The following is a 19946-nucleotide window of genomic DNA, read 5'->3' as shown; positions in this document are numbered from 1 at the left end:
AATGGTTAAATGATTCCCTTTTCTCTGTAATAATAAAACAGTACCTGTACTTGATCCCAACTAAGATATAATTACCCCTTATTGGGGGCAGAACAGTCCTATTGGGTCTATTTCATGATTAAATGATTGCCTTTTCTCTGTAATAATAAAACAGTACCTGTACTTGATCCCAACTAAGATATAATTACCCCTTATTGGGGGCAGAACACTCCTATTGGGTTTATTTAATGGTTAAATGATTCCCTTTTCTCTGTAATAATAAAACAGTACCTGTACTTGATCCCAACTAAGATATAATTACCCCTTATTGGGGGCAGAACAGTCCTATTGGGTTTATTTAATGGTTAATTGATTCCCTTTTCTCTGTAATAATAAAACAGTACCTGTACTTGATCCCAACTAAGATATAATTACCCCTTATTAGAGCCAAAACAATCCCATTGGGTTTATTTAATGTTTAAATAATACTTTAGTAGACTTAACTTAAGTTATGGAGATCCAAATTATGGAAAGATCCCTTATCCGGAAAACCCCAGGTCCCAAGCATTCTGGATAATCGGTCCTGTACCTGTACCTTTAACGAATGGTGTCAACCACTGCATCCATCTTTATGGTACTACAACTGAGGCTATGGTTGTTAATGAGTTCTATAATGAAATAATGGCACAATAGCCTCTGGAAGACATTCAAAACGTCACTTCTTCTGTTGATACCCATATGTTTCAACTTGTCTATATGAAAATGACAGAAAGGTACAATATATATATATATATGCCTACCCCCCAAACATATTCCTTCTAATGTGCAAACAAAGCTGAACTGCACTGTGATTACGAGGCAGTTTAAAGCAGCACCCAAAAGGGAAATAGATCACACTGACTCGTGCCTGACTGTCGCCAAAACTGAGGTCATTTTCTGGCATTTTAAGGGCTCCACCCTTGCACAGCAATCTCTTAAGGTCCCAAATGTTATCTGGAATTGATCCACATGATTAGACCATAAAAACAATTTTACATTTTAATCCACCTCTCTGTTTTCAATTATATTTATAAAAGGTTGTCTTTATCACTGGCAAAGGTTTTTTCCCGTCTACATTTCTTTACCAAAAAGCAACAGAAGGTTTCATTCTGTCCTATTAAAATAATTGTTAGGTTTACTCCTGCCTTGCACAGATTATATTAAACAAGAAAAACAGTGTTTCAATCGATTATTAACAAGCTGAAGGGTTATTAAGGTTGATTAGGAACGAGCTAACGGAACAAAACAACTGTAAACAATCAACAACAGATCTGATTGCATTGAGAAATATTTATTGAAATAAGTATAAACACACATATGTATGCGTGTGTGTGTATATACTGTGTATATATATAAAAACTTATAAATAAAAACTAAAGTTGGCCTACAGTGGGAACCTCTTGCCAAGGCTATTCCTATTATCAGAAATCTCCTATCAAACACTAAGGGGCACATTTACTAATCCACGAACGTCCGAAAAGCGTCCGAATGCGTTTTTTTCGTAATGATCGGTATTTTGCGACTTTTTCGAGTGCTCAATACGAAAAAGTCGCGGCAATTCCCGAAAGTTGTAATGGCTATGAAAAAGTTGCGACAATTCACGAAAGTCATAATGGCTATGAAAAAGTCGCGACAATTCGCGCAAGTCGTAACGGCTACGAAAAAGTCGCAAAATGTTCATTTTCCAATCAGAATTTTTCCCATTCGGATTCGTGGATTAGCAAATCAGCCCCTAAGGGGTTATTTATCAGCGTTGAAATTTGAATTTTTTCCGCAATTCCAATTGTTTGCACTAGGGATGCACCGAATCCCATATTCGGTTCCGGATCCAGCCTATTTTTTTTGAAGGATTTGGTTTCCGAATCCGAATTAGCATAAATTAGCATATGCTAATTAGCATTCGGTAGGGGGGGATTTTTGCTACGTGCGCAGTAATTTTTAACCCTTTCCGATCCTTATTAGCATTAGCATCAGATTCAGTTCGGGTTTCGGCAGAATCCATCGGGGTGGGGTTGGGCCAAAACAAAAAAGTGGGTTCGGTGCATCCCTATTTTGCACTAAAACTCCCTATATTTGAATTATGGTTAAAAAACTCAAATGTTCAATATTCATTAAAAAAATCCAAAAACTGAAATGTAAAACTTTTGCATCTAAAAGCTTGCGAGTTTATGTAGTCATTGGGAGTTGTTCTAGGCAAAGTTTAAGCCATTTTTTAATTGGAGATTTGAGTTTTTCGTGTTTTTTTCGAGTTTTTAAATGCACAAATTTGAGGTTTTTAAGTCAATCTTTTTTTAATATTGATTTTTTAATAAACAATGAAACATTCAAGTTTTTTGTTTTTTTCAAAATGCAAACTTATTCAAAGTAGAAAAAACCCACAAGCTCAAAAATTTATATATTAGTCCTTTAATGTAGTCTGATTTGAAGCCTAGTTTGGGAAATAAATACTATTATCAGCATTAAAACTAGGTTCTGTTGAGCCTTTCTTTTTAAGAATCCATATTTTTTCCCCCCCATTATACCATTAGAACAGTGGTCCCCAACCAGTGGCTCGTGAGCAACATGCTGCTCTCAGTGGCCTCAAAGTAGGTGCTTATTTTTGAATTCTTGGCTTGGAGGCAGGTTTTGGTTGGATAAAACCCAGATGTACGGCCAAATAGAACCTCCTGTAGCTTCCAGTCCATATAGGGGCTACCAAATAGCTAATAACAGTCCTTATTTGGCTCCCCCAGGAACATGTTTATGCTTGTGTTGCTCCCCAAGTATTTGTACATTAAATGCAACTCACTGGTAAAAAAGGTTGGGGATCCCTGCATTAGAATGTGCTACGAATCAGCTAAGTCTTAGGGGCACATTTACTAATCCACGAACGTCCAAAAAGCGTCCAAATGCGTTTTTTTCGTAATGATCGGTATTTTGCGACTTTTTCGAGCGCTCAATACGAAAGTCACGACAATTCGCGAAAGTCGTACTGGCTATGAAAAAGTCGCGACAATTCATGAAAGTCATAATGGCTATGAAAAAGTTGCGACAATTCACGAAAGTCATAATGGCTATGAAAAAGTCGCGACAATTCGCGAAAGTCGTACTGGCTATGAAAAAGTTGCAACAATTTGCGCAAGTCGTAACGGCTACGAAAAAGTCGCAAAAAAAAAATACGAAAAAGTCACAAAATGTTCGTTTTCCAATCCGAATTTTTTCCCATTCGGATTCGTGGATTAGTAAATCAGCCCCTTAGATTTACTGATAAGGAGGTGTTCATAATAATTTCCCCCTGGAATTAAAACAAAATCTAATTTTTAATTATAATGTGTGGGCCATTTCATCCTCTTCCTATAATGTGCTGAGTTAGCTATGATAACAAGGTCTGCGCTTCTGCAAGCATTTTTATTTGTTACGCAACATTTTACCATAAAGGTCTACTTCAAGTGGAGAGTCTTTGCTCGTGGACATTCTCAAGCCTATTCATTTTGGTATCACTATATTGATTTGATGCTTAATAATATTATGGTGTCAGTATGCTGATTTGAGCTTTTGTAAGTCAATCTGGGAATGGGCGTATTTTAATATTTATAAGCACCATGGGCAAGATGTATGAATGTGGAGCTGGAGAAATTCCAGTGGTGAAGCATTAATCCATATTTATAAACTATTCACTTATCTCTATGGGCACTGGTTCTTTTATACATATGGAGTCCTTTGTTCATGACAAAGCCGTCGTTTGGGAAATATGGAACTAAGGTTGGAGCTTTTGGACCCACAACTCCCTATTTTTAAAATAAAACTGTGCATTGTTTATGATTTTTCCATGATGTATTATTTAATAAATGTTTTATATATTTGAAAGTTACCGTGACAGTATGGACTTTTTTGAACGTACCCATTAAAAATTATTTCGCGACTTTCGGATCGCCAATACGATATTATCGTGACTAATACGATTTTTTCTGAAGCATTTTTGTGATATTTGCGATCTTCAGAAATTTTCGTATCCAATCCGAATTGTCCCATTTGGGATTCGAACTCGTGCCTTAGTCTGTGCTGTGGTAAAATAGCTGGACAGCCTTGTTTAAGATATTTAGGTGATACATTTCAAGGGGCATTTACTAAAACTCAATTTTTCTTCTTATGATTCATATTTAATTTTTGGGCGAAATACGATTTTTGTCACGAGGACAAAAATTTAGATTTTTTCTTTTCTTGATTTATTACACAACAAAACTATGACAAATCCAAAAAGAAAATATGCCATCTAAAAGCTGTCGAGATCATGTAGAAGTCAGAGGCAGATGATCTTTTTGGGGTTTTTTTGATGCAGTGATTTGTGTGACAAAATGAAAAAGTTGTGGTTTTCGCATTTTTTTCTGCATCTTTTTGTATTTGTGCTTTTTTAATTCAGATTTTTTAATAAATGACTAGACATTCATGGTTTTAGTGGAAATGAGTTTAGTCATGGTTTCCAAAAAAACTCTAAAACCCACAAAAATCAAGTGTTAATAAATTTGCCCCTTGGTATCGGGTGCTTTGTATCCTGTGCTCTGATATTTGTTGGAGATTGCTAGTGTTTCATTACAGGAAATGTTTTATGTCTTTATTTGTTGTTCTAATTATATAACTTACTATACAACTGTAAGATTATACAACATGAGGTATATATGGAAAAACTGGATATAAAAATACACATTTCCATATGTAAAGCAAAAGTAGCTTGCAAGAATCACACCTTACCAGATGGAAAGGAAAATGGTGTAAATTTACCAAGGATAAAAGCTGTCAATCACTACACATTTTGTCACCCCCATAGCGTGTTAACTTAGCTAGATTTCGTAGAGATACACAGATATATGGAGGCTTAGCCTTGATTTACTATTATACTTTTAATATTACATTTAAAGATTAAGTGGCACACACATCATTTCTGAAACCATCCACCACAAGTATGGATTAGGATAATCGTGCACATAAAGGTGGCCATACACGTCAAGATCTCAAGACCTCACCAAGTGAGCAGATCTTCTCCCGATATCCCCACCTACGGGTGGGCGATATCAGGGGAATTTAGGCTAATTCAGTCGTTTAGCCCTGAGGCCAAGCGATCGAATTATAACGACGGTAATGGGTGCAGTCGGTTCGGGGACCGCATCAACGACTGAATTTTTTAACCTGCCCATTCGATATCTGGCCGATTTCAGGCCAGATTTTGGTTGGGCAGGCCCGTCGTTGCTGCCCCTACACAGGCCGATAAGCTGGCGAATCGTTCTAAGCGACCGATATCGGCAGCTAGAATTAGTCTTTTTTAAGTCTTTTGTTGATATAAGGGCCTTCTAGGTGGCTTACCCTATAAGGTCCTCAGAAGGAGAAGTATTAGGGCAGTAATAGTTATTTCTAAGGGCTGGCATACAAAAGTGCAATAAAAGAGGGCAAGGGAAGGCAGATGTAATTTGCAGTTCTCTTTCGGACAAACAGTAGGCTGCGGTAAAGGTGGATAAATACATAGCTAATACGGTTTCAGTTTAAGTATAGTTCTTTAACTGGTAAACAAAAAGGATTAAAAGAAGCAACTTCTGATGAGGAAGCCTGCTTTATAAAACACAAGAGAATAAAGAAGGAGATTAGTAGAACAGAGGATGTATTCTAGAGAAATAGGATAGGAAGGACAGCTGGATGTCATTGTCCACCCTGGGATTAATGACCTGGCTAAGAATAAACTTAAGGCTTCGCAATCAGGTTTGAGTGAGATAACAGAATTTTAAAGCTGGATAAAAATATCCAATTCCTAGTGCATATTTAAAAAATTGTAATACTGTTGGTACACAGACAGACAACAGATAATATATGGCATAGATGGAGGACAAAGTACAGAAAAAATGTTCAAGCCAAAAGATGTTTACAGAAAATTAAATTACATGTGTTGGGCAATATTTATTCTAGGTTTGTTCTTCCAGAACAACTGTATAATTGCATGTAGTTATTGTCAAACCTTATTGTAGAAAGGCTTTCATATTAGTAAGTATACAAATATATATATGTACATCAAGCTGATGCATATTGTATTTATGAATACTTAGGGCCAGATTTATCAATATGTGAATTTTTACCATGATTTACGTTTTTTCCCAGTAAATATTGGGAAAAAAAAAACTTGAATAATTGAGATTTATTAAACTATACTACATTTCAATAAAACTAAAAAAATTCTGCCCATTCTGAAGGGCAGAAAGTGATTTCACTGCATTTCCATTTTTTTCTGTTTTTGAGAAGAGTTTTTGAGTTCTGAGTTTTTTTTCATATATAATCGCATGTTTAAGAGTTATCATTTTCAATTTTTTTCAAAACATTTTTTTCAAACATTTTGATAAATCTGCCCCTTAGTAGTGATGAGTGATTTTTTTTTTTTGCCTGGCACTGATTCACAGCAAATTTCCAGATTTCTCCATTGCCCAATTTTTTTGTGTGAAATTGTTGCAAAAATTCACAAATTCTCGCCAAGCGAGCAAATCTTCTCCCGATATCCCCACCTATGGGTGGGCGATTTCAGGACAATTTGGTCGTTTGGCTGTAGGGCCAAACGATTGAATTAGAACGACGGGTATGGGCACCTGTCGGTTCGAGGACAGAATCAACAAGCCGCTGCAATGAAAAATCAAACCTGCCCAATCGAGATCTGCCCGATTAAGGCCCAGATATCGGTTGGGCAGGCCCGTTGGCCCTAATTATGTCAGGGGTTTTTACATGATAGGGCATAACGTTGTGGTTACCTCAATTTACAAAGGGGAAGAGCCAGAACTGTAACATTTGCTACAGTAAATGCTCCTTCAGGTATAGAGAGAACCAGTGAAAACACTGTGAAAGCTGTTTGGACATACTACATTTGGGAAAAAGAAAGAGAGAAGTAGAAGAGTGTGAGTTGGAAATGGTAATGGAAGGCAAAAAATGGGGTTGAAGATTTGACAGGTTTTCTAATAGAGTGGAGTGGCATTTAAATTTCAAATAGAAGTAAAACAACTACTTTTCCACAATACTTTGATTTTCTAGGAAATTCTTAACCTTTGGAGGTGAGTCAACTGTGCAGAGATTTACAGAAGATGGAATAACTGAGGGGCAGTCTTGTAGCTGGTGAGCCAGAGAATGTGAAGTGACAGGGTGTATGGAGACATTTGATGGCAAGTATAAAAACAAGGAAGCTTAGAGAGGTATTTATTCACACAAGGGGAGATAAAAGATGTCATCGTATTAGCTGTGGTTTTGTGAGTTAAGACCTGTAGCTTGAAATTAATCCTAAAACTCAATGTAATTAAGAAAGGAGAGAAATGTCAGTTGAGGAAGAATAATAAAGAGGAGAAGTCGAGTTGAGTAAGCGTAAGCCTTTGTGACTAGCAGTCATGGTTGGAAATGATAAGTGCTTTCTCAAGCTATCACATAAATAAAATGGGGTGCAGGTAGCATGGCTTGTATACAGACTGAACATAACTCTTGCGTCAAAAATGTACTGTAAATATTCCAGTAAATGACATACCTGCAGCTAATTGTTACTTGCCTACTTAATTCTATCAATCGTAATGTTGCCAAAGCTTAGGAAGTATCAGCCTCTGGAGGTATCAAAATATATCTTCTGATAAAATATAATTTATGTTAAGGTCAGTATCAACTGCTGCCACCTCTGCTAAGGCTACACCGAAGGAAACAAATTAGACATCTTACTACAAACCTGCCTTTTCCATTATGCAAGTCATCATCTGTTCTACATGTATGGGAAATTGACTAAGGGTTAACATATCTTTTTTTTGCCCCCAGCATATTTGTTAATGCCCTGCTGGAGACTGGAGTTTGACCTCTGACCCCAATGTTATTGCCCAAAGTAATATGCAACGGCTATAAAATATTAACGTCTCACCTTTACATCCCCTGCAAAAATTTATGGTGGTCATTAAATCCACCAAACATCTCACAGGAGGATGTTGATCTTATCAATGGCCCAAAAGGAACGGAACATTGTGAAATCAGTGAAACTGCACGTCAGTGTTGTTGTGAAGAAAATTCTACAGCTGAGTATGAGACATGTAAGTGTAGAGCTCATTTATATGAGTAATGTAGCCTCTGCATAAACTTTAAGGTGATCTAATGCCCCCTAAAAACAAAAAATAACCTTCTCAGACTGCTAGACTTGGCAACAATGATTGGAGGGATGAAATAATCAATGTAAAAAAATGAGCGATAAAGAAGTCATTCATCCTTTTTGGCATTGTTTCACTTGATCACGACCCTTGATGCATAACAAATCTGCCCCTAAATGATTTAGGTTTATTTTTATTTCATTGTTAACATTATAAGGATATTAGCAATCTCATATTAATCATATTTAGTCATAGGTTTAGCCATAGGGTTCATTTTTGTTAGTAGATGCATAATACAGTACAGTCCTTCAGGGGGTCGGGTACCCGTGAGTACCTGCAGGTTGTTGGTAGGATTTTACATGTGGGTATAGATGCGGGTCAGCCGGTCATGGGTTGCGGGTCACGGGTTGGGTTGTGAATCTTTTCCATATTTTTCATCTTATATTATATTACCTATATTGTCTATATTTTACTTTTCTACCCCCGCCCACTTCAGATGATGTCATTTCCAGTTTGCAGCAACTGCACTTCCTGTTTAATGTCAGTCAGTGGGTCACGGATTGGGTTGCGGATAAGGCAGTTGCATGTCGGGTCAGGTAGCGGGTCAAAGAGAGTAAAAATGAAGGTTGTGGGTCTGGGTCATGGGTCCAGGTCTCAAACATTAGTTCTGCACAGGACTCTACAATACAGCAGAGCACATTTGAAAGAGCTCTATTTTCCTATCAGAAATGAATGTACAATGATAAAGGGACTGCTACAAAAGTAAGGTCCAAATGATTGATCTGTCTATGGTATTAATTGCTTTAAACAAGAACACCATCAAGAATACGTAATGGAGAAACAAGGACATCCCCAAAACTCCAGGTTTTCATTCACTCCACTTTCCCTTCACATGCTACCTATGCAAAGGGAACATAGATATGTATTTATGTATGTATGTATAACTTTATTTATAAAGTGCCACAAGGGTACACAGCGCTGTACAAAATACAAAATTAAACGAAACGAAGACCTTATACGCACACCCTTAACTCTCCTCAAAAATTTGCGCTCGGTGCTCACTGCGGGGGGATCGGCACCCTCCCAAAGAATCCAAATAGAAGAAAGCAATGGCACTCAGGAGCTACAAATGGGACTAGCCCTTTAGATACTTTATTACGGAAGTGCACTTCCGTAATAAAGTATCTAAAGGGCTAGTCCCGTTTGTAGCTCCTGAGTGCCATTGCTTTCTTCTATTTCAAAATACAAAATTACACACAGGGAGGACAAGTGTTATAATAAATAAATACAATAAATATATATAAATGCACAGGGAATAAGTGCCATGTGGTATGAGACACAGTAGGAAGGAGGTCCCTGCCCCGAAGAGCTTACAATCGAAGTGGTTGGGTAACATACAGGCACAATTTGGAAGGTAAGAGTGCACTAGGTATGGGCATTTGCCCTTAAGCACAGGACTAGGCAATTAATGGAACATTAAAGCAATTTGGAAACCAAGGGAAGCATTCTTTACTCCAAAAGACCAGTTCCTGCTTCAACACATTATAGAACTGTGAATTATTTGTTTAAGAATATCTTCCATTCAATTTCGCTGCAAACCCTTCAAAATATCATTTAATGTCAAACTCATCCCCTTACTATAATGATCTCCATTATCTGAGTATACAGGCATCATAGAATGGGGCCATCTTACAGTGCCATCTTGCATGGATCATCCCTCGTTTGTGTGACTTACCTTGAATATTGCTTATATAAACTATAATAATTTACTCTCTGTGGAACCTAAACACAGTAAGAAACTCATTTCAAATATAGAAGAGTTCAACATACGATAAAGAAGAAACGGCAAATGTGACTACAAATAATACCCGCTAAATAAATAAAATAAAGCAGATACCTGGTACGTCGGTGAAGGTTTCTCCAAGGACCGATACATGAAAAGTCAGCTCCTTTTCTTTCAGTTTCAGCAACACTTTAAAGAACGTTTCTGGGTCTTTATCGTGTTCCCTCAAAACAAATGAATGAAAAACATGTTTACTTGGGAAAATTCACTAGAGAGCGGCATGCAATTTCTTTCTATTGTTATATCATGTTTTTTTTTTTTTTTTTGTTTGGGGAGCCTCAGGTATCTAACATTTTCTCATTTGCCCTCTAACATTGGATCTGCTCTCCGAGCCTGTAGAGAGGTTTCTAACTGTTCTTTAGCTTGCAGCCAATGACTTCTGTTCATTACCCAATCAAGGTTTAGCACAGTATTTGTCAAGGTATAAGGGCTCACATCATCAGTGTTAGTACTGCCAAAATAACATACCAAAGACACAACACTTGTTTTCCCTATTAGAGGAGCTTTTTCTCCAGGTAATAAAAGAAGCACACACTTGTACACAGATACGAGCTCTACGCCTACACAAGCCTCTCATTTTTGATTGCCTTTGGCTGCAGCTCAGAATTTCTTAAATAGTAGAATAAAAAAAAAGCCCTATGCACGGTCAGTTCTGAAAGCGTTTAATGAGAAGACATTTTGGCAGAGCGACTGCCGGTGCAAAGCAGCATATGAATAAAGAATGTATTTAAACGTATCATCTTCAGAGCACATATATATACACATATACAGGTATAGGATCCGTTATCCAGAATGCTCGGGACCAAGGGTATTCCGGGTATTTGGATCTCCATACCTTAAGTCTACTAAAAAATCAATAGAACATTAATTAAACCCAATAGGATTGTTTTGCATTCAATAAGGATTAATTATATCTTAGTTGGGATCAATTACAGGTACTGTTTTATTATTACAGAGAAAAGGGAATCATTTAACCATTAAATAAACCCAATAGGGCTGTTCTGCCCCCAATAAGGGGTAATTATATCTTAGTTGGGATCAAGTACAGGTACTGTTTTATTATTACAGAGAAAAGGGAATCATTTAACCATTAAATAAACCCAATAGGACTGTTCTGCCCCCAATAAGGGGTAATTACATCTTAGTTGGGATCAAGTACAGGTACTGTTTTATTATTACAGAGAAAAGGGAATCATTTAACCATTAAATAAACCCAATAGGGCTGTTCTGCCCCCAATAAGGGGTAATTATATCTTAGTTGGGATCAAGTACAGGTACTGTTTTATTATTACAGAGAAAAGGGAATCATTTAACCATTAAATAAACCCAATAGGGCTGTTCTGCCCCCAATAAGGGGTAATTATATCTTAGTTGGGATCAAGTACAGGTACTGTTTTATTATTACAGAGAAAAGGGAATCATTTAACCATTAAATAAACCCAATAGGGCTGTTCTGCCCCCAATAAGGGGTAATTATATCTTAGTTGGGATCAAGTACAGGTACTGTTTTATTATTACAGAGAAAAGGGAATCATTTAACCATTAAATAAACCCAATAGGGCTGTTCTGCCCCCAATAAGGGGTAATTATATCTTAGTTGGGATCAAGTACAGGTACTGTTTTATTATTACAGAGAAAAGGGGATAATTTAACCATTAAATAAACCCAATAGGACTGTTCTGCCCCCAATAAGGGGTAATTATATCTTAGTTGGGATCAAGTACAGGTACTGTTTTATTATTACAGAGAAAAGGGAATCATTTAACCATTAAATAAACCCAATAGGGCTGCTCTGCCCCCAATAAGGGGTAATTATATCTTAGTTGGGATCAAAAGGGAAATCAGTTTTAAAATTCTGAATTATTTGATTAAAATGGAGTCTATGGGAGACAGGATTTCCGTAATTCAGAGCTTTCTGGATAACGGGTTTCCGGATAGGGGATCCTATACCTGTAGTATGTATATATAACAGTATTTACAACTTTCTGAATTGATCTTTTAACTATAATTTAAGTACATTGTTGAGTTAGATCATGTAATTTGCACCGGTGGTCCCATGGTGACTCCCCATTAAAAAACCACAAATGGTCAGAAAGTGACCCGGTATATCTGGCCTACAACGGTGGCTGTCAAGATCGCCACTGCTCGGGGCTGCCCATGCCACAAAAATGACCATAGAATGTAATAAAACGCCAAGAATAAGTGGAGCATTTACTAATGGTCCATTTATTCAGTTGAGTTTTTTGTCACTAAAACCCAATTTTGTTGTGTAAAAAAATGATTTTGTCTTGATTTATTAAGCGTCAAAACCTCGACATATCCGAATGCAAAAATACGCCATCTAAAACCTGTTGAGATCATGTAGAAGTCAGTGGAAAATGTCCCTTTTACAACTGGAAGAGCTTTCTTTGCTTTGTGGTTTTAGAGGTTTTTGGGACTTTCTTTGACACTTTGATGAGAAAAAGTTGCAGTTTTCATGTTTTTTCTACATCTTTTTTTCCGTTCCTAGTTTTTCCAATTCGGATCTTTTAATAAATGACTGCCATTCGTGGAAATGAGTTCATTGGTGGTTTCATAAAGAGATTCGCGCTTTAAAACGCACACAATATAAATATTTTCAAATAACTTCTAATATATTTGCCCACGAATGTATTGCTACGCTAATGTCATAATGAGTACAGAACATCTGAGAATTAGCGGCTTGTACCATTTGTTTATACAGTGTCAAGATGTGCATTTCTAAACAGGTACAGAATTGCATAAAGGTGTTATGAGAATGCCTTTTTCATTTTTTCTTCCCTGCTATATCCACCTCCGCCAATTTAACATATGTTGTGGGATTTCAAAGCTCTCCGCTAATTGGTAAGCATCAACATAGCTTTATTCTTTGATGAAATATACACTGTTAGCTACTGACTTTTAATAAGGTAATGAAGTACATCACAAGCAAATGGAATATATTTTCTAACCATGATAGGAGGAGATCAGAGACACAACAAAACATAAAGAAGAACATTTTTACTAGTAAAACCTTAGATTTTATATTGTTCCTTTTCAAACAGGCCTGGGATTTCTAGACATGGCAAACAGTACACAAAATATGAATTATTTTTCCCAAAGCTGCCAAAGAAAAAGAGTAAGGGCACTAGGAAATCACAACTAAACAGAAAGGAAAAGGGTTTATAACAAAGAAAGGGGACATTAAATTCAACAGAACAATGCAACTAACATCAAAATAACTATTGTGCTGGAATTGATACGATTTTCACCCAATGCAAATATGACTTTTCTACGCAAGAAGAAAAAAATCATATCAAAATGAATCATCTCTACTATTTGTGTCTCTCTATCAAATTAAAAAACTAAATGAGAGGATTCACCCAACACTCAACTTATGGCAGAAAGCAAAAGATGGCAGAGGGTTTTCTTCCAGGACACCATAGGAATAGACGTGCCATGATACCTATAGCTGCAGGTTATTATAATGAGAATAAACGCTCATTTGATTGGGAAGGGGCAAGTGTAGATTCTATGGGGGGCATTTACTAAGGTTCATGATTTTGTTTCATGATTTTGCCATTTTTTCGCGATTATGTGACTAAACCGCGGCAAAAATATGCCATAGAAAAGCTGTCGAGATTATGTAGAAGTCAATGGCAGGTGTCCTTTTTACAACTGGAAGATCTTTGCTTTGTGGTTTTAGAGGTTTTTGGGGGGTTTAGACATATGTGCGACAATATGAAAAAATCACAGTTTTGGCATTTTTTCCCACATCTTTTTTCATTCGTGCTTTTTCAACTCGGATCTTTTAATAAAACACATGGCATTCGTGGTTTTAGAGAAAATGAATTTAGTTGTGGTTTCAGAAACCTCTAAAACCATGAAAATGAGAATGCTGATAAATGGGCCTCCCCACGTCTATAATATGGAAGTTCCCTCTTTTACTTAGTTTTCTGTGTATTGCTTATCCTAGCCACAGCATAAGTCTGTAGTTACTCATTCTGATGAAAGTCATGTCCTTGCTATTGCCTTCCATTTTCTGATAACTTCAAGTCAGTCTGCAAATTGACAAAACTAACACTACATGTTTATTTACCATATTATCCAAAGTCATCTAGCTTAGAAATATAAAAAAGCCACTTTCAGAAAGTCAGGTGCTCAATACAGGTATGGGATCCCTTATCTGGAAACCCATTATCCAGAGATTTCCGAATTACGGAAAGGCCATCTCCCATAGACTCCATTATAAGCAAATAATTATTTTTCTCTATAATAATAAAACAGCACATTGTACGTGATCCCAACTAAGATATAATTACCCCTTATTGGGGGCAGAACAGCCCTATTGGGTTTATTTAATGGTTAAACGATTCCCTTTTCTCTGTAATAATAAAACAGTACATGTACTTGATCCCAACTAAGATATAATTACCCCTTATTGGGGGCAGAACAGCCCTATTGGGTTTATTTCATGGTTAAATGATTCCCTTTTCTCTGTAATAATAAAACAGTACCTGTACTTGATCCCAACTAAGATATAATTACCCCTTATTGGGGGCAGAACAGCCCTATTGGGTTTATTTCATGGTTAAATGATTCCCTTTTCTCTGTAATAATAAAACAGTACCTGTACTTGATCCCAACTAAGATATAATTAATCCTTATTAGAGGCAAAACCATCCTATTGGGTTTATTCAATGTTTAATTGATTTTTAGCAGACTTAAGTTATGGAGATCCAAATTACAGAAAGATCCCTTATCCGGAAAACCCCAGGTCCCAAGCATTCTGGATAATGGGTCCTATACCTGTACTTCCTAATCAATAAAGGGTGAAATGTCAGTAGCTTGGAACTAGTATTTTGCATCAAATATGAATAGGAAAGTCTTGCACCAATCTGGTGGTTGTGCCTACCTTAGTGTATAAGACACCAGGCATAGTGCAAGGGTGCAAGGGGGCTCCAAACTTAACACGTGCCATAAATAGTTCTCCATTTGCATGTTGTACCCATAGACAATGAGTAATCTGTCACTTTGGTGTGTATACCCATCTTCCACAATTGCTGCCCTTAGCTAATAGGCCTAAATTTCACACTTACAGAATCTGGTGCAAAATTGTGTACCTGATTTCTTTCGGTTATCAAAAGATCTGAACTAAAAAGACATGAACAAAAAAATTGTTCTGTTGCATGAAAACTGTGACTTTTTCTTATTGTAGCACAAAAGCCAGTGTCAAAACCCCTGAAAACCGCTAAAATAACATTTTTTGGCAAGCATGGATTTAGCAAAATTTTGCATTTCACCATTGGTGGATCTTTTCACAAGACGGACACAAAAATTCGCTCCTAAATAAAAATCGCAGAGTGAGGGAAAAGTTGCGGTCCCGTCAAAAAAGTTGTGGCCGCCTCAAATACATTGCAGTTGCGTCAAAAATGTTGTGGTCTCGCCGAAAAAAGTTGTGCACTTCACAAAACTCGCGTGGTAGCCGCATTTCAAGAATTTTTTGCTGTTTTGTGAATTATTCCTCAGTTTCACAAATTTTTCAGGGAAGCGAAAAGGGACAGATTCACTCATCGCTACTCTAAAACCACCAAGCAAAAAAAGATCTTCCAGTTGTAAAAGTGACACCTGCTATTGCAGGGATCCCCAACCTTTCTTACTCGTGAGTCACAGTCAAATGTAAAAAGACTTGGAGAGCAACACAAGCACCATAAAAGTTCATGGAGGAGCCAAATAAGGGTTGTGATTGGCTATTAGGCAGCCTCTATGCACCCTATCAGCTTACAGGGGGCTTTATTTGGTAGGAAATCTTGTTTTTATTCAACCAAAACTTGCCCCCAAGTCAGGAATTCAAAAATAACTCCCTGGTTTGGGGGCACTGAGAGCAACATCCAAGGGGTTGGGGAGCAACATGTTACCCCCGAGCCACTGGTTGGGGATCACTGTGCTATTGACTTCTACATGTTCTCGACAGGTTTTAGATGGAGTATTTTTGCATTTGGATTTGTCACGGTTTTGTTGCATAATAAATAAGGACAAAATGTATTTCTTTTTTGTGGCAAAAACTCGAACAGAAAAAAACGAGACTTAGTAAATGCTCCATTACTGTTTATTTGAAACCAGATCGAGTGCCTCAAACATAAAACGTGCACGTACACATAAAGACATATAATGAAGTTTCCATTAGAAACTTTTTAGTTGAATGTCAAGTAATGTGCCAGCACATAATAAGACACCCCGTTGTCTATCTCGGGCTCTGCTTATTTGGCACTCCTAAGGCACGGCATTAGCAAAGCTTATTTATTTTCATTTCCACCGTTTTATTTACTCACTCCCCTGTAATAAAGCTGATTTCCATGATGCGGCTCTTCTTCATTTTAATACCCTTTTTTACTCGTCATATAGACACAAGCATTTGCCATGAAATAATGAAACCGTTTCAAAGGAAAGTGAATATAACAAGTAGGGGGGGAAAAAAAAAGTAAACTTGATTTTTTTTTTTAATTAACTGATACACAGCCCTGCACATATATCTAAAATCATGAAAACTAAGGTTAATTAACATAAAAAGCTCACTAGTTGAGATGCTGAATTTTGAATTTCAGCCATGCTGCAGTAAGTGCCTTGATTTCCCAGTAATGACCTAGTTCTCCTAATGAGCAACATTAACCCCTGGCTGTAGCTGTCCAGGACTTAATTGTCAACTAAAGCTGAAATAGGACTTTGCCGATCTGCAGGTATGTGGTATATTAGCTCATGTTATTCCCTAATAAATACATTCGTTGCTAGGGCAACAGGCAAATCAGGTCTACCACTTTTTTTTTCCCCTTTTCTGAGCAACTGGATTTTAACTAGAAGCTTTATCAGAGACTGGAAAACCGAGAACCCAAAATCAACCATTGCAATGTTCGTGTGTATGTAGGGCCTTTTTGTGTCATTTTAAACTGCATGATTTTTTATGGCCTTTTAATTAATGTATGATCAGAAATAAAGAAGTTTAATATTTTTACCTTTTCTACGATTGGTACTCGTTAGTTTTAGGAGACTAGAGGTTGGCAATAAGCATGTGATCTATGAATGCGTTAATATAATTATTGCACAATAGCCAACGTTCATTGGGTGGAGGGGGGATCATAGGATTTAGGAGAGCCTGGCACTTGAATCTTTAGCTCAGGGATCCCCAGCCAGTGACTAGGGGGCAACATGTTGCTCCCCAACCCCTTGGATGTTGCTCTCCAAAACAGGGAGTTATTTTTGAATTCCTGACTTGGGGACAAGTTTCGGTTGAATAAAAACAATATTTTCTACCAAATAAAGCCCCTGTAAGCTGATAGGGTGCATAGAGGCTGCCTAATAGCCAATCACAGCCCTTATTTGGCTCCTCCATGAACTTTTATGGTGCTTGTGTTGCTCTCCAAGTCTTTTTATATTTGACTGTGGATCACCAGTAAGAAAGGTTGGGAAACTTTTTCCCTGTCTGCCATGGCCCTAAGGGCTCTGGCACATCTCCCCGAAATGCCATCCCACCGGCAATTTACATTCGCCGGTGGGATGGCATACACGACGCCGCGATTTCCCCGAAATCGCAGAAGTTTGCTCTCAAGGCAACTTCCGCGATATCCCTGAAAGGTGGGATTTACATTCTCGCCAGTGGGATGGCATTTCAGGGAGATTAGTCGCCGGCGACAAGGGAGATTTGTCGCGCCGACTAATCTCCCCGTCTGCCACGGCCCTAAAGGTGTTTTATCTCAACTGCAAGATAATATTGATATAATCTTTACCCTATAATTAAATACTCGAACAACAGAACCAAAGAAAACAATACTGTATTATAACATTAAATTCATAGGTATTAACCTCAATAAGTGCATAATTGTTTGTGTAGACAAGTAACACGTTTGTGCAGTAGTAGATACTCTCTTGTAAGCCATTGTTTAGGGATTAGACATCAGTCAACTCTTACTCTGCAGAATATTGTAGATAAACAATAGCGTACGCCAAATGAACGTGTAACATAAACCATAATGGCTTCCAAACGATGATAATCGCGTTATTCAGTAACTAAGCTGACCCAAACAGACATTAACCCAGTACCTATAAGACACCGCACTCAGACTAATAACCCAGGCTCTTAGAAAATGGTGCTGAAACGGCTGCTTTGCAGTATGGTCAGCAAAGCTGCTACACTAATAGCTTCCATCAATCCTGACAACTATTACTTATTATATGCCCAGATTACACACAAACTGCGGCCTAGAGACTTCTACAATAGGCTTGTAACATATATTTTGGATGACAGGATCCTCTTTTACTTATCCTCCCCATGAATTCATAATTGCTTTAATTAATATATTATAAGAAAAGAAGGGTATGTTGTTTAGTGGCACATACATACTTCATTAGTTTTTTCCTCATCTCAAAGACATTCGCATCCCATTTGAATATGCTTTAGCTTCACTGGGAAAAAAAAATAGTATTTAAAAACACGATGCCTTTAAGATGTATCCGTAGGGAGATTTTGTAGTATTCACTAAAGAAAATCCACTTTGTTTAGGAGAAAACTACAAGATGAATTTTTAAAAATCTCTGTGTTGATTGGTAAAGAAGTAACAGGCATGCCATTCCTTTAAAAAATAAGTAAACTTTATTTATTTATTTACTTTTAAAATCTCTAAAATGACTCTGTACAACCCCCAGAATAACATACCTTTCTCTCTACATGCAGATTTATTTTGTTTCTCTATTAAAAACAGCTGAACTGCAGCTCTTTTACTGACTTCCTTGTCTAGCGTGAAGCTCCGCCCCTTTTTTATTTCTGAGCCCTCCTTCTCTCTCCGACTATGAAGACCTCAAAGAAGTGCCTATTGGGCATGCCTGACTGATTTTACTTAGAGCAGAGGCACTGGGGGGCAAAGAGTCTTATCTGTAATTTATATATTTTCTCATCTGTAATTTTTATATTTTTCTGTCTAAAACCCATCATGGTTACAATATATATATATACATACATTGCACAAGTTTCACTATGTTTCCATAACAGTACCAGCCTATGCCCCTCTTGTTGCTGACCTGGGGTTTTCCAGATTAGTGGTCCTTCTGTAATTTAGATCACCGTGCCTTAAGTCTACTAAAAAAAAACATTTAAACATAACCCAGTAGGATTGTTTTGCTTCAAAAAAGTACAAGGTACTGTTTTATTATTATATTCTATTATTATGGAGTAAAAGGAAACCATTTTTTAAAATTGTAATTTTTGAATTATAATGGAGTCTATGGTAGATGGCCATGTCATTATTTGGTGTTTTCTGGATAACGGATCCCGTACCTGTACATCAGTGATCCCCAACCAGTGGTTTGTGAACAACATGTTGCTCCCCAACCCCGTGGATGTTGCTCCCAGGGGCCTCAGAGTAGGTGCCTATTTTTAAATTTCTAGCTTGAAGGCAAGTGTTGGTTGCATAAAACCCAGCGTAAATACAAACAGATCCTTCTATAGGCTCCCAGCCCACATAGGGGGTACCAAATAGCCAATTATAGCTCTTATTTGCACCCCCAGGAATTTTTTCCATGCTTGTGTTGCTCCCCAACACTTTTTCCATCTGACTGTGGCTCACGGGTATAAAAGGTTGGGGATCCCTTCTGTACATCGTACCTCATTTCACAGGTTAAAAGGATACCCCGACACTCGTGGTGATCCCCAACCTGTGGCTCGAGAGCAACTTGTTGCTCCCCAACCCCTTGGATGTTGCTCCCAGTGGCCTCAAAGAAGGAGCTTATTCTAGCTCAGAGCCAAGTTTTAGTCTAATACAAATCAGGAGTACTGCCAAACAGAGCCTCCTGTAGGCTGCCGGTTCACATAAAGGCTACCAAATAACCAATCACAGCCCTAATGTAGCTCCCCCCTGGAGCATTTTTCATGCTTGTGTTGTTCCCCAACATTTTTACCTTTGAATGTAGCACAAGTATAAAAGGCT

At 37.5% G+C, this 19946-nt stretch overlaps 1 protein-coding gene across 4 annotated transcripts in view; it reads right to left on the bottom strand.

Annotated features, from left to right (window-relative positions):
- gtdc1 (glycosyltransferase like domain containing 1) overlaps positions 1-19946 on the bottom strand; it is a 143721-nt gene that overhangs the window by 44666 nt on the left and 79109 nt on the right. For all 4 annotated transcript variants that reach the window (XM_012970328.3, XM_012970329.3, NM_001007983.2 and 1 more), the window contains one exon: positions 10030-10139. In XM_012970328.3, the coding sequence (XP_012825782.2) occupies positions 10030-10139 (110 nt within the window). The remainder of the gene's footprint in view (positions 1-10029; positions 10140-19946) is intronic.

This window comes from Xenopus tropicalis, chromosome 9 (assembly GCF_000004195.4).
Source record: "Xenopus tropicalis strain Nigerian chromosome 9, UCB_Xtro_10.0, whole genome shotgun sequence".
Lineage (NCBI taxonomy): Eukaryota > Metazoa > Chordata > Amphibia > Anura > Pipidae > Xenopus > Xenopus tropicalis.
This window is presented reverse-complemented; position numbering and strand designations above follow the sequence as displayed.